Raw genomic sequence first — 16,357 nt, 5'->3', positions numbered from 1 at the left:
GATTTGAGAAACATTAGAGGAACTCACTCCCTCTCCATTTTTTTGTTGGTTTGTTTTCTAGAGGAAGGCCAGAAATATGTTTACTTACCTATCTGCCTATCTATTTTTCCCCTCCCTGCCATGCAGAGTTTTATATGAAGGGAAAGAAAGGCTTATTCCAGGATGTGAAGTGATCCAAGCCACACCCTATGGTCGCTGTGCCAATGTCAACAATAGTTCAACTACTTCCCAAAGAATCTTTATCACTTATCGAAGGGCTCCTCTAATTCGACCCCAGAATTCCTTGGCTGTAACTGATATCTGTGTTATTGTAACCAGTAAAGGAGAAACCCCTCCTCATACTTTCTGCAAAGTTGACAAAAACTTAAATTGTGGAATGGTAAGAATAAAGTTGTTTCTTATGTACTGTTAACACCAACCCCTAAGGATAATTTTTGGACTCCTGTTTACTATTGGGTGTATAATTTACTGTGTTTATATTTTCATGGTTTTTATTATTTTTAGCTCTCTTTTATGATTCATAATAATTTTTATATCCTTAGCTATCTGATTTTTAGAATAATTTCACTGAGAAATAATTAAAGTTAGGGATTTAAACAAACTTTTTGGTATCTGCTAATACTGCTTATGTTACACTATAGAGGTTTTATTAGCTTTTGTGTTTTAGTGGTGTCTTCATGGACTACTCTAGGGAGACTGGATAGAGAACTTCCCTTATATTTATTTATTTTAATTATTGTAGTATTACATGTTTTTTTAAGTGGGCTCCACACCCATTTAGGATTTTGAACTCATAACCCTGAGATCAGAGTTGCATGCTCTACCAACTGAGCCAGCCAGAAGCCCCTTACATACTTATTTTTTAAAAGGGCTCTAATGAATAAGAAAATTGAACATATGCATTTAATTTATACTTAACATTTTTTTTAATGTTTATTTTTAAGAGAGGAGAGGGAGGAGGGATGGAGGGAGGGGAAGGGGTACAGAGAGAGAGAGGGAGACACAGAATCTGAAGCAGGCTTCAGGCTCTGAGCTGTCAGCATGGAGCCTGATGTGGGGCTCAAACCCACAAACAGTGAGATCATGACCTGAGCTGAAGTCGGACGCTTAACAGATTGAGCTACTCAAGCACCCCTGATTTATACTTTTATGATACTAAAGTTTACTACTGGGTCAGATTTATTTTGAAAAATATTTTTAGATAAAACTATTACTAGCTTTAATGTGATATAGACAAAGATGACTGATGTACCCATGGCTATTAGTCACGACAGTTTGCCCCTGGAGGTAATGACTTCATGGTTCTCAATTACCCAGTCTTCCCTAGTTTGGGTCCCAGGGCCTACTCCGCTTTGTGCTATTTCTTTCAGGAGTGTCTCATTACACCATTCTAAACTTTTGGAAACTTTATCAATTTAATTTTTGTGGCAATGTTTTTTTACTCCTTTTTTTTTTTCATTTAGTGTTCTGAATGTAGTGTTTTGCTTTATTTTATAGTTTATAGTCTGTTTGATAAACATGTTTTACATAGACTTTAGTGAATAAATAGAATATTTAAAAGACATTCAACAGAATCAATTTATTTTCTCTCTTTGGTCTTCTTAAAAAATAATTTCTATTTTACAGTGGGGTTCCAGTGTATTTCTGTGTTATAAGAAGTCTGTGCCTGCTTCTAATGCAATAGCATATAAAGCTGGTGAGTAAATTAAAAACACTTGTTACTGTAGTTATTGTACATTAACATTTGGTTAGTTTCTGTAGTGTAGTGGTCATCACACTCGCCTAACATTAGCATTTGGTTAGAGCAGACGATGTATGCTCCCTTATATAGTTTATGGGATTGATCTATTCCTAAATTGAATTGTCTGTAATTTTAGCATGTAAAGGCATAACTTCTCTTACATACATTACATGTTACAAGGTATATTAATATTATATCCCCCTTACCGCAAACATGTTTTTAAATAGAAGTTTTCATCCCAGGTAAGCGTTTGGGAAGTGAACATTCAAGCTTTTAGTCTACACTAATAGATTTAAGAGTTCAGTGAGAAACTGCTTACTCTCTCTGACCTTTTATATTTTGGCAATCGGAAAGGTGTCAAACTGCATCTTTACTTCTTATATTTCCTTCTCTTATCTCTGTGTGTCTGATTTGAAACCACATGTTACTTGCCATGAAAGGTGGACTTGCTTCCTTTCTCCTTTGTTGCAAAGAAACAGCTATATGGAGGAGAGGAGGGCCTGAGAAACTTTTCTGCCATGAAGTGTTTGAGAAATCTATCGCCACATTCTTACTGCACAGTAAAGTGTCAAGGGCTGTAAAGATTTAAGTGTGACCTCTTCATCCCACTGGTATGGTGGGATAAAAACTGAAACTACAGGTATGCTCCAGTTGTAAATAGAAGAGATACTGGAATACTTCCTTGTCAAAAGAAGCAGTGTCAGTTACTTTTTGATCATGCAGTTTTTGTTTATTTTATAATTATTATTTTTAATGTTTGTTTATTTTGAGAGCGAGAAAGAGAGAGCGTGCCAGCTGGGGAAAGGGGCAGAGGGAGAGAGGGGGAGGGGNTATTTTATAATTATTATTTTTAATGTTTGTTTATTTTGAGAGCGAGAAAGAGAGAGCGTGCCAGCTGGGGAAAGGGGCAGAGGGAGGGGGGGGGGGGGGGGGGGGGAGGGAGAGAGAGAGAGAGAGAGAGAGAGAGAGAGAGAGAGAGAGAATCTTAAGCAGGCACCACGCTCAGTGCAGAACTCAAGTGGGGCTTGATCTTGTGAGATCATGACCTGAACTGAAATCATGAGTCGGACACTTTACCAGCTGAGCCACCCAGGTGCCGCAATTTTTGTAATAAAGTTTTTATTTCAGGGAAGTCTGGCAAATCCATATCTGAAAAATCTTGTCTTCTTAAAGACATTCATGCTAATCAATCAGACCATGTAACTTTTAATATAAAAATAAAGACAGCAAATAATAATTAAAAATTTCAGTATCATTTTAAAATGTGATACTGGTAATACTGCTGTAATGTGTTGATTGCATGTAATTTCCTAAATTTATGTGTGTGTGGGGGGGGAGTAGAGGGAAGTATCACTTAAAAAAAAAAACCCTCATAGAAACATGCTTTGTGAAAACATTCAGGTATTTGATTAAAGACATATTTTGGTATATAGAGTTTTGCACACTGAATTTTAACTCCGAATTCTGCTACTGACTTTCAAGAGTTTAACTTAGAGGTAGTCTGCCTATTAGACATCAGAGGCTAACGAATGATGCTTTAGAGCTACTTTATTCTGAAGGGGCATTATTATGTTGGGAGAGTGGCCCTGCTCCTGCTTTGTTGTTCTCACATACTTTGTATTCAGCCACAGAATTTCTGTCTTGTTTACTTTTTCATGTTTAATGCTTTTTATACCGCTGCTCTCTCAAGATGAGTTTAGGGGCTCTGATCTGTTGCCTTGGCATTATTTCATAACGCTTACCTCTTCCCTGAATTGTTTACTGAAATAGTTGGTAAACTTCCCTTTATGTTCCTTACCACTCTCCACAAGATGTTGTGGTATGTAGAAGAGAATATATTGAGATTGGTGGTCCTGTTGAATAGAGTTTTAACTTGTATATTTAATACATTTTAATGTTATAATGAACTATAAGTCCATGATATTAAAAAATGGTAAATCTGTTAATTTATTTAAATTTCTTATGACAAGAGAAAAATTTGTTTTGAAATTTCACACAAATATTTCCATGAAGTTTGCTACTAATATATGTGTCAGATATAATTTATGGAAAAGTAACTATTTAAAAAAATTTATTATTGTCTCCTTTCTCCAAAAGGTTTAATTTTTAGATATCCAGAAGATGACTATGAGTCATTTCCACTGTCAGAATCCGTACCTCTCTTCTGCCTTCCCATGGGAGCTACTATTGAATGTTGGGATCCTCAAACCAAATATCCACTTCCAGTTTTTTCAACTTTTGTCCTGACAGGTTCTTCTGCTGAAAAGGTAGATTTTTTTCCTTTTTTTATTAAACTTGTTTTGTCCCATGTTTTTATCTCATAAAATGATTAATCTGATGTATGTTTATTTGAGTGTTAGGATTATTTAGACGCAATATATTTTGGATTAAATTTTTACTATAATGCCCAAGGTGAGAAGTCAACATGACAGTTGGTATCAGGATGCTGATACCTCTGGGAACTTGTACAGAAGCAGATACAAAGCCTTTCTAGAGAGATACCCCCAAAATCCAAACTTCAAGATGAGAGTATAGTAAAAGTCAGAAGATATAAATTCCTATATAAATATAGGAAGAACCAACAAGACACAGTACAAAGCTGGATTGGACCCTGAAGATGTTGAAATGATAGAATGGCACTATGAAAGATATAAATTGAAAATATAATTGGAATGATTCAAATGAATCGGAGAAAAACAGTATTGTTTTGTGAAATGAATAGACAGACTGGGAACAGAATTAGGTGTCTAGAAATGAAAAATACATCCCTTAAAATTAAAGATTCAGCAAATGGTTTGAACAGTAGATAAGACGTACATGAAGGGAAAATTAATGAAGTGCAAGATAGGTTACCTCAAATGTGGCACAGAAAAACATATAAAAAGAATTTAAAAATGTAGAGGATAGAACCAGAAAGACTAGTGGATATTTAATGAATATCCTGAGGTTCAGGATTGTTACTCAGTTGTCACAGAGGATCAGAAGATAAATAATGTAATAAAATAGAGGGAGTAAGCAAAGATCATTTAAACAGCATATGGAAAGTACTAGCCAGACTTCAGGGAAGATGGCAGAGTAAGAGGATCCTGGGTTCACCTTGTCCCATGGATACAACTAGGTGACACTCATATCAGTGTAAATAGCCCAGAAAACAGCCTGGGATAACAGACCCCACAACTAAATGTAGAGAAGAGACCACATGGAAGAAGGTAGGAAGGGCAGAGAAGTGGTTGGAAGCTAAAAGGACCAATAGGGCTGTCGGAGGGAGGGACACACCAGCATGGAGAGGGGAGAGACCTCACACCTGGGAGCCTGTGTGGGTAACACGAATCCTCATGATATTTGGCTTTGAAAACCAGAGAGGCTGAATTTCATGAGTTCTTCACAACCAGTGGGACTTAAAGCCTGGAACTTCAAAAATCAGCAGGTCAGTTTTAGGTTTTAGGAGAGCAGGGAGAGTGATTGGAAATTGAGTCTCCACCCTTAAAAAGACAGCACAACAAACAACCTGCAGAGATACAGCATGGAAGCAGCAGTTTGAAGAAGGCCTGTGTTGGCACGTAGGGGAGGGAGAGTTAATTACCCATCTCAGAGTGTTTCCTGGAGGAAAAGTTTCCTCGAGGGACTTCTCCAGGAACAGAAGAGCTGGCTGGTACCATTTCCCTCCCCCACTTGCCAGCATAACTGCACAGCTCCCTGTGGGAGCCATTTACTATCTAAGTTAATTGTACCGCACCTTGCCTTCCCAGCCAGGCCCGCCTCAGCCCTGGTGCTACAAGTCCCTCACCCCAGAGGACCAACAGAGACCTTGCCAACACCAAGTCCTCTGACAGTGCATTTTGTGGGGCCTCGGTCCTGGTAGCAATGGCTGGTTACATCCTGTGGAGGATGCACGCACCTTATTAGAACTGAGCTCCCTGCCTTTGCAGATCAGCCCCAGCTGGCCCTAGTCTTGGCAGTGCCTGCACATCCCCTGTGGAAGAGAGTTGGTGCAAAACTTCGGGGTACTGTGTGTACCACCCTGCCCCCCAACATGTGCTTTGCAGATTGGCAGGGCTAGTCTTGGTGGTGGAGGCATGTCCCCTCCTTATGAGGACCAGCACGGACCTTGTTAAAACTGTGTGGTCCACCCACTACTTTTAAGAGCAGGAGACTTAGGTGTGTTTCCTACCTCACAGAAATAGAAACAGAGTTAGACAAAATGAGGAAACAGGAATATGTTCCAGATGAAAGAATAGGACAAAACCACACAAAAGACCTAAGTGAAACTGAGGTAAGTAATAGGCCTGATAGAGAATTTAAAGTAACGATCATAAAGATACTCCCTGACTTTGAGAAAAGAGTAGATAACATCAGTGAGACTATTTAACAACTCCGAGATGAAGAACACAAAAAGTGGCATGATATATTCAAAGTGCTGAGTGGGATAAATCTGCAGCCAAGAATACTCTACTAGCAAGTCTGTCATTCAGAATAGGAGAGATAGAATTTCCCAAACAAAAGTTAACGGAGTTCATGACCACTAAACCAGCCCTACAAGAAATGTTAGATGGGACTCTTTGAGTAGAAAGGAAAGGCCATAAGTAAAAATAAGAAAAGTAGGAAGCATAAAAGCAGTAAAAATAAGTATGTCTGTAAAAATCAGTCAAGGGACTCATAAAAGGGTACAAGGTATGACACCATATTCCTAAAATGTGAGGCAGAGAGGAGTAAGGAATAAGATCAAACTTAAGTGACCATCCACTTAATATAGACTGCTGTGTGAAGAACATGTTACATGCATACTTAATCGTAACCACACATTGTAAACCAGTAATAGATATGCAAAACATAAAGAGAAAGGAATCCATCTGTATTACTAAAGAAAGGAAACTGTGAGAGAAGAGAGCAAGGGAAGAAAGGAGCAGAAAAGATCTACAAAAACAGTCACAAAGCAAGTAACAAAATGGCAGTGAACACATACATATCAATAATTACTTTGAATGTAAATGAACTAAATGCTCCAATCAAAAGACATAGGGTGACATAATGGATAAAAAAACAAGACTCATCTGTATTCTACCAACAAGGCCATTTCGGGCCTAAAGACACCTGCAGATGGAAAGTGAAGGAGGGGAGAAGCATTTATCATGCTTTGAATGAAGCACTGGACCAGGTGGATTTAAAAGATATATTTAGAACATTCTATCCTAAAACAGCAGAATACACATTCTTTTCAGGTGCGCATGGAGCATTCTCTGGAATAGATCACATATTAGGCCACAAAATAAATCTCAGCAAATTCAAAAAGATCAAAGTCATACCATGCATCTCTTCTTACCACAGCATAATCAAACTAGAAATCAGCCACCCGAAAAAAAGCTGGAAAGAGCACAAATACATGCAGCTCAGATAACATGCCACTACTAAACGAAGAATGGGTCAACCAAGGAATCAAAGAAGAAATTTAAAAAATACATGGAAACAAATAAAAATTAAAACACAACAGTCCAAAATCTTTGGGATGCACTAAAAGCGGTTCTAAGAAGGAAGTTTAATAGCAGTACAGATCTACCTCAAGAAGCAAGAAAAATCTCAAACAACCTAACCATACACCTAGTAGTGTTAGAAAAAGAATAAACAAAACCCCAAACCAGCAGAAGGAAAGACATAAGATTAGAGCAGAAACAAATGATATAGAAACTAAAAAAACAGTAGAACAGATCAATGAAACCAGGAGCTGGTCCTTTGAAAAGATCAACAAAATTGTAAATCTCTAGCCAGATTCATTAAAAAGAGAGAGAAAGAGAGAGAGAGGACTCAAACAAAATCAGAAATGAAAGAGGAGAAATAACTGAAACCACAGAAATACAATTTTAAGAGAATATTATGAAACATTATATGCCAACAAACTTGTCAACCTAGAAGAAATGGATAAATTCCTGCAAACATAAAATTTCCTGAAATGGAATCAGGAAGAAACAGAAAATTTGAACCAACCAATTATAAGCAGTGAAATTGAATCAGTAAAAACTGTCAAACAAAAGTCCAGGACCTGATGGTTTCACAGGCACATTGTACCAAACATTTAAAGAGTTAGTATCTATTCTTCTCAAACTTTTCCCAAAATAGAAGAGGAAGGAAAACTTCCAAATTCATACTATGAGGCTAGTATTACTCTGATACTAAAACCAGATAAACATACTACAAAAAAAAAAAAAAAAAAGAACTATAGGCCAATATCTTTGATGATCATAGATGTAAAAATTCTCAACAAAATACTAGCAAACTGAATCCAACAATACATTAAAAAAATTATTCACCCCAATCAGGTGGGATTTATTCCAGAGATGCAAGGATGGTTCATTATTTGCATATTAATGTGATATATCACATCAGTAAGGAAGATTAAAAACCATATGATCATTTCAAGAGGTGCAAAGTACAATATCCATTTGTGATAAAAAAAACCCTCAGAGCAGGTTTAGAAAGAGCATATGTCACCATGATGAAGGCCATATATGAAAAACCTACAGTGAACATTACCCTCAACAGGGAGAGACAGAGCTTTTCTGCTAAGGTCAGTAACAGGACAAGGATGTCCACTCTCACAGCTTATTCAGTTAGTGTTACAAATTCTAGCTGCAGCAATCACACAACAAAAAGAAATAAAAGGTATCCACATCAGCAAGGAAGAAATAAAACTTAGACTATTTTCAGATGGCATGATACTATATATATATATGTATGTATGTATAACATGGAGACTTCACCAAAACAGTACTAGAACTGATAATGGAATTCAGTAAAGTTGAAAGATACAAAATGTGCAGAAATCTGTTGCATTTGTATACACTAATAATGAAGCAGCAGAAAGAGAGATTAAGAAAATAATCCCATTTACCAATGCACAAGAAATAATAAAATATTTAGGAATGAACATAACCAAGGAGGTGAAAGACCTATACTGTGAAAACTATGAACATTGATGAAAGAAATTGAAGGTGACAGAAAGAAATGGAAAGATATTCCATGCTCTTGGTTTGGAAGAACAAGTACTATTTTTCTTAATGTTCATTTATTTATTTTGAGAGAGAGAGAGTGTGTACACATGTATGTTTGAGCAGGGGAGGGCCAGAGAAAGAGAATCCCAGGCAGACTCTGCACTGACGCAGATTTGATCCCATGAACTGTGAGATCATGACCTGAGCAGAAATCAAGAGTTGGATGCTTAACAGACTGAGCCAATCAGATGCCCCAGAACAAATCTTGTTAAAATGACTATACTACCCCAAGCAATCTACAGATTTAATGCAATTCCTATCAAAATACAATAGCATTTTTCATAGAACGAGAACAAACAGGCTCAAATTTGTATGGAATCATAAAAGACTCCATATAGCCAAAGCGATCTTGAAATAGAAAAATAAAGTTGGAGGTAATCACAGTTCCAGATTTCATGTTATACTACAAATATGTAGTAATCAAAACAGTATGGTACTGACACAAAAAACAGATACACAGATCAATGGAACAGACTAGAAAGCTCAGAAATACACCCACAACTGTATGGTCAATTCTTTGTCAAAAGAGGCAACAATATGTACTGGAAAAAAGACAGTTTCTTTAACAAATAGTGTAAGGAAAACTGAGCAGGCATATGCCAAAGAATGAAATTAGATCATTTCCTTAACCATGAAAATAAACTCAAAATGGATTAAGGACCTATGTGTGTAACCTGAAACTATAAAATCCTAGAAGAGAGCATAGGTAGTAGTTTCTCTTACGTCAGGCATAGCAGCATCTTTCTAGATCTGTCTCCTGAGGCAAGAGAAGCGAAAGTAAAAATAAGCTACTGGCACTATATCACAATAAAATCTTTTTGGTTTTCATTGTTTCAAAGGAAACAACCAACAAAACTAATAGACAACATACTGAATGAGAGAAGTTATGCAACTGAGATCTGATAAAGGGGTAGTATCCAAAATATATAAAGAACTTACATAACTCAACAGCAAACCCCCCCACATATAATCCAATTTAAAAATAGGCAGAAGACACGAACAGATATTTCTCTAAAGAAGATATACAGATGGCCAACAGGCACATGAAAAAATGCTCAATTTCACTCATCATCAGAGAAATGCAAATCAGAACCACAAGATATCACATCTGGTTAGAATGGCTAAAATAAAAAACACAAGAAACAACAAGTATTGGTGAGAATGTGGAGAAAAAGGACCCCCCGCTTGCACTGTTGGTGGGAATGCACATTGTACAGCCACTGTGGATAACAATATGGAGGTTTCTCAAAAAATTAAAAATAGAAATACCTTATAATCCAGTAGTCCCACTACTGAGTTTTTACCTAAGGAATATGAAAACACTAATTCAAAGGGATGTATGCACCCCTGTGTTTACTGCAGCAGTATTTAAATAGCTAAATTATTGAAGCAGTCCAAGTGTCCATTGATAGATGAGTGTACACACACACACACACACACACACACACACACAATGGAATATTCAGTCAGAAAAAGAATGAAATCCTGTCATTTGCAACAACATGGATGGATCTAGAGTATAATGCTAAGTGAAATAAGTCAGTCAGAGAAAGAACAAATACCATATAATTTTACTCATAATGTGGAATTTAAAAAATGGAACAAGTGAACAAAGGGGAAAAAAGGGAAAAGCCAAAAGGCTAGACTTTTATTTATAGAGAACAAGCAGATGGTTACTAGAGTGGAGGTAGGTGGGAGCATGGGTGAAGTAGGTAATGGGAATTAAGAGTACCTTTATCTTGATGAGCAACTGAGTAATATATGGAATTGCTCAATCACTTTATTGTACACCTGAAATTAATATAACATTATATGTCATATTTTTAAAAAAGTACTAGTCATAGGGTGCCTGGGTGGTTTAGTCGGTTAAGCGTCCGACTTCGGCTCAGGTCATGATCCCTTGGTTTGTGGGTTCAAGCTCCACATTGAGTTCTGTGCTGACAGCTCAGAGCCTGGAGCCTGTTTCAGATACTGTGTCTCCCTCTCTCTTTGCTCCTCCCCCACTCATGCTCTGTCTCTCTCTGTCTCAAAAATAAAACAAACAAAAAATAAAGTACTAGTCATAAAAGAAAAGATGAATAATTAGACCTCACTGGAGTAGAAAAAAATCTTCATAAAAAGATAGCATTAAGAAGGTGAAAAAGCAGCCACAGGCTGGGAGAAACTAGTGCAATGTGTATATATTCAAGAACTGCCCCCTATCCAGAGTATATAAAGAACTTCTATGTTATCAGCAAGGAAAAGAAAACTGTGTGGCTCAGCAGTTACACTCCTGAGCATATGTCAAGGGAAGTGAGTGTACATAATTTCCAAAAGACATGTATATGCTTTTTTTTAATAACCAATAATTGAAAACATGTATAAAGCAGTAATAATGACATAAATGATAATTTAAAATAAAAAGAGATGATGAGAAGCAATATTAGGAAATAAAAAGTAAAACTATGAATATAGTAGAAATGTAAACGTTAAAAGCTCTCAGGAAATTTGATAAATAGTTTATTGAAAAGTATAACTAACCAAAGCTGACTCTTGTGGCTCAAACAGAACACATCTGGCATCATTCTGTAGGCTGTAAGTTTAAAATCACTGCATTAATGATAATGAAGCTTATGTATCCAGCATAGTGTCTGGAGTGAAGCTTATGTATCCAGCATAGTGTCTGGAGTGTAAGTAAAATATACACTGAAAGAATGCCAATACTGTATTAACTGAGTTTCTTACAACTAAGGTAAGTCTTTAGCTAATAATTATTTATAAATTCTCTCACTGAAAGCAGTAAATGAAAATTGTAAGATCTTCAAATGCGTAAGAGTCACTAAATTTACTTTGATTGGGGGCACCTGGTTGGCTTAGTCAGTTAAGTATCCGACTTCAGCTCAGGTCACGATCTCACGGTTTGTGAGTTCGAACCCTGCGTTGGGCTCTGTGCTGACAGCTCAGATCCTGAATCATACTTCAGACTCTCTGTCTCCTCTCTGACCCTGCCCCGCTCCTGCTCTGTCTCTTTCTGTCTAAATAAACATTAAAAAGAAATAAAATAAACATTAAAAAAATAAATTTATTTTGATTGGTTGAAAACAACAAAGCCTCATTGAGATTCTTTTCTCATATTGTTTGTAAAAAAGAAAAAAAATCTCTGAGATCATTAGGGTTCCTGGGTGACTCAGTTGGTTAAGCATTTGACTTGATTTTGGCTGAGGTCATGGTTTCATGGTTCATGCGTTCGAGTTCTACATTAGGCTCTGCGCTGTGTCAGGATTCTTGGAATTCTCTTTCCCTTTGTCTCTGCCCCAACCCCATTTATTCTCTAAATAAATAAATAAATAAACTTAAAAAAAAAACCCTGAGATCATTGAAATAATTGTATCTGGGAGTGTTGTATTTGTAAAGACAAGGGTTAATGTAACACACACTCACTATATGTGTGTAGTGATATGTGTATATATATATACACACACACACACACACATATGTTATATATGGATATTTATATATATATAGTGACTAAGTAGTTATAAGATTTATAAAAGAAAAGTATCACTATCTGTTTCCAGAACTTTTTCATTACCTTAAACAGAAACTTCTCCTACCTTTACCCCTGATTCCTGGTATTCTCTATTCTAATTTCTGTGAACTTGCCTATTTTAGGTAGCTCATATAAATGGAATTATATAATATTTGTCCTTTTGTATCTGGCTTATTTCACTTAGTATAGTACTTCTGAGGTTCAACCATGTTGTAGTATCTATCAGAATTTCATTCCTATTGAAGGGCGAATAACATTCCAACGCATGTATATACCACATATTGTTTTATCCATTCATCTGTTGGTGGACATTGGGGTTGTTTCCACCCTTTGGCTATTGTGAATAATGCTGCTGTGAACATTGGTGTACAAGTATCTGTTTGAGTTCTGACTTTCAATTCTTTGGGGTGTAGTCTTACTAGTGAAATTGCTGGGTTATACAGTAATTCTTTTTTAAATTTTGGAGAAGCCACCAAACTGATTTCCACAGCAGCTGTGCCATTTTATATCCCCATCAACAGTATTTGAGATTTTTCTTACCATTTGTCTATCATATGCCCTCTAGTGTTTCTTCTGTACTGAGAGATAAGGAGAATTTTTAAAAACAAACTCAAATCTTGTCGTGGGATTCTGTTAACTCTGTAGGTCTATGGAGCTGCCATCCAGTTTTATGAACCTTACTCTCGGGAACTTCTGACAGAGAAACAGCTTATGCAACTGGGCCTGTTGACTCCCGTGGAGAGAAAAGTAGTCACCAAATCCATCAATTCAAACAAATGCATTTGTTTGCTCTCACACTGGCCTTTTTTTGAAGCTTTTAGAAAATTTCTCATGTTTATCTACAAACTGTCTGTGTCTGGACCACATCCTCTTCCCATTGAAAAGTATGTATAATGATTAGAAAGATGTCTGGTGGAAAAACTGGTTGTTTATGTGTACATTTCATTGTTTACCTGACTTAAGCAAGAAAAGTTGAAAGGGAAAAAGAGTCACAGTCACCTTACTTTTTACTTGTTCCGTTCTTCACCTGAATCACTGATTTTTAAAATTGAGGAGTGGTGGTTAGAATGATCAAATAATAATCTTTAGAGGATTCAGCTGAGGAAGGAACTCCTTATACAGTGTATTGTCTGTGTTCTTCCTATTTATTCTCTAATAATAAAGAGAAAAATAGCTATTGACCCAGCATACACCTGAACCATATAAATGGCCATTCCAGGTTCTCACTATAAAGCACCACGAAACCAATATAGAAATTAATAAGAGTGAGTTAAGTGGTGCCAAAAAAGAGGCTTTGGTGTTAGTATTGAGAGAATCTACTTATTTTCCACTTCATTTGTAATTCCCTTTGTCCTGGATATCTATTGTAAGCAAGAAAAATATATGTGGAGCCGCTGTCTTTTAAAAACCACATCTTGGGGCACCTGACCGGCTCAGTTGGTAGAGCATCCTACTCTTGATCTGGGGGTCATGGGATCAAGACCCACATTGAGTGTAGAGATTACTTAAGAAAAAAAACCAAAAACATATTTTCCTGACTTCCAATGGCACACTCACTTTTATTATAGTAAATGATTTATTTATCCTCCTGACAAACTAGGATGTGTCCAGAGCTTTGTGGAAATGAATTACGGTGTGCATAAACATGGATTTTTCATATAATTTCAGACATTTTGTCTCATGGCAGAAAGAATATCAGTGAAGGATACTAGTTAGTAGAAGGATAGGGCAGTTCTGTGAGGGTTTTAAAATAATGCTGCTCAAAAAGCAACTTAAGAAAATAGTACTGTGCTTAAACTTACCATGATTTGGTGTAGAAACATGGGTTCAGCTTTCGTGTTGTCCTCTTGCAATGCCAGACTAGTAGTTCATAGCTCTAGATTTAACTTTCAGCTTTCAGATTAACTTAAAATTGTTTGAAATAAAACGTAATGTTAGGGACAAGTTAGCAACATTTTGAAAAATTGAGGTTCTGTGAATAGTGTGAGGAAATAAAATCAGGGTATGTGATCAATATTTTTTCCCACTTGCGTGTTAGTGGCTTCTAACAGCTCAAAGCTTTGAAGAAACTTAAGCATTGTAGGTAGAGAAATAGAGAGGGCAAGTGGTTTGCTCAGAGTTATAGTAAAAGAGTTATATTGATTAAATTACTATTTAATATTAATCACTTATTAGGATTAAATTGTATTATTGTATCACAGATAGTTACTCACTGTACTGGCACTGGTATCAGAACGATAAAAATAAGCTTCTTTTAAGAAAACTGTATTTGTGTTACTTTTATTTTCCTGGCAATATTAAGATGAATCTTTAATCAGGAAATACATTGTACATTTCAGAAGTTTAGTGGGATCAGTACATTTATTTACGCTAAGTATATTTATTTAGCATAAGTTTTAGGTCAGTGGCTTTGTCAGAATTAGGATGATATATATAATAACATATTTAATATATTTAGAATTTGTTAAAACCTATGAAACATTTTAGAAAAGTAATTATGATCTATATTTCACCCCTTTTTTTAGGCATATTTCACACTTTATGCAAAACATCCCTTTTCCCTCAGCACAGAGACCAAGAATCCTTGTACAGGTAATCACAACAAGTCCATTGCAGGAAGCTCTGTATGTGTTGTCCTTGTCATTGCAGAGTTGATTCTGTGGCCCTTCGAGTTTGAGGTGGTGCAATATGTGTTCATAGAGTCCTGGAATTTCGTGTAGTTTATATTTTATCTGTGTGTACAGAATTGGAATGATTATAATCTTTGATTCATCATGATATCATCATTGGTCTGTGCATGGCATCTATGTAGCTGATTTTAATAATGTAAAACCCAGAAATGTGTTATGGGCATATTTTTAAACAGAGTGATTAATAAATATTAAATATGAAGTGATTTGTGGTTAGAGGAAAGAAGTGAAATTGTAATAGTGGTCTTCACATTTTCTGTGTTAAAGGACCAATTCTTTTTATTTCCAATCAGTGGCAGACCTATATAAGTATACAGCTTGTTACATGTGCACCTTACCATGTGACATCAGTGTAGTTGTGAACGTCTGTACTCTGTCCAAAGACATGAGACCTCTGATCACGTACAGGCACTTGGAGAGTGTCTTTTTGCCATAAAACTTTCTGAATGGCTTGCTCTCCATTTATAAACTATCTTTTCCTGGGCCAATAACAGTTTGCAGACTGGCACTTTGAGTAGCATTGAAACGTAGAGGCAAGCTATTTAAAAATTTTTTCTAAGGTGTTACCAACTTTATATGTGATATGGTGGCATTAAGTCACATATTTGTTAATCTTTAGTGTACTTCAGTTCAGCAAGTACATACTTTAGTTCAGGAAGTATTAATATAATGTAATCAAGCCAAATGCTTACCAGTCTATAGAGTAAATAAACTTCAAGCTTTTAAAAAGCAATTATTCCATAGTTTAAAGATAACTGTTTTGAACAGTTAACTGAATCAAAATTTACTTGAATTAACCATTTAATTTAAAAGAACTAAAATAATACCTCTGAGTAAATACAGCTATTGTTTTACCAAATGTATCTTTCTACATTTCCAAACCTGTGTCAGTCTGCATATTAAACTACTTTTTATTTTACCTGATGTGAATATTTATGTTGCAAGTTGGCTTGATTATTCATCTTTTTTTTTTTTGAAGCTTTCAGTCCATGATGCATTAATATTATCACAGCCAGTTTCTACACCGTTACCACTAAGGTAATTATTAATGGTATCTAAAATGATATATTCATTATATTCATTCACTTGGAGCAGAATGCTTTAAAATATTTTAAGGGTTAGGATAATAAAATTACGTGTTATATTTACATGAGTATAACCTTCCTGTTTCTAGCTTTGATAGTGGGGTTTGGATGGTGGGCCATCACCATTTTAAAAATGGAATATCTGAGAGAGTTGCAAGATTGGGTGTGGGAAATACCTCTCTTTTCCCCGTCCCCCTATCCAGTTTGTAGCTAAATATTCAAAGTGAACTGATTTTAACCTCCCCAAATGTCTTGAATCTCTTACCTTC

General features: G+C 36.0%; 1 protein-coding gene across 2 annotated transcripts in view; it reads left to right on the top strand.

Moving 5' to 3' along the window:
- The window catches only part of DENND4C (DENN domain containing 4C), a 126,815-nt gene that overhangs the window by 39,708 nt on the left and 70,750 nt on the right, over positions 1 to 16,357 (top strand). For both annotated transcript variants that reach the window (XM_039244422.1, XM_039244421.1), the window contains exons 3-8: positions 127 to 379; positions 1,627 to 1,696; positions 3,839 to 4,008; positions 12,959 to 13,197; positions 14,839 to 14,905; positions 15,983 to 16,041. In XM_039244422.1, the coding sequence (XP_039100353.1) occupies positions 127 to 379; positions 1,627 to 1,696; positions 3,839 to 4,008; positions 12,959 to 13,197; positions 14,839 to 14,905; positions 15,983 to 16,041 (858 nt within the window). The remainder of the gene's footprint in view (positions 1 to 126; positions 380 to 1,626; positions 1,697 to 3,838; positions 4,009 to 12,958; positions 13,198 to 14,838; positions 14,906 to 15,982; positions 16,042 to 16,357) is intronic.

The sequence above is a fragment of the Hyaena hyaena genome, unplaced genomic scaffold (genome assembly GCF_003009895.1).
Source record: "Hyaena hyaena isolate Hyena2069 unplaced genomic scaffold, ASM300989v1 scaffold_240, whole genome shotgun sequence".
Classification (NCBI taxonomy): Eukaryota; Metazoa; Chordata; class Mammalia; order Carnivora; family Hyaenidae; genus Hyaena; species Hyaena hyaena.
Note: the sequence above shows the minus strand (reverse complement) of the source record. Positions and strands in the feature narration are given on the sequence as shown.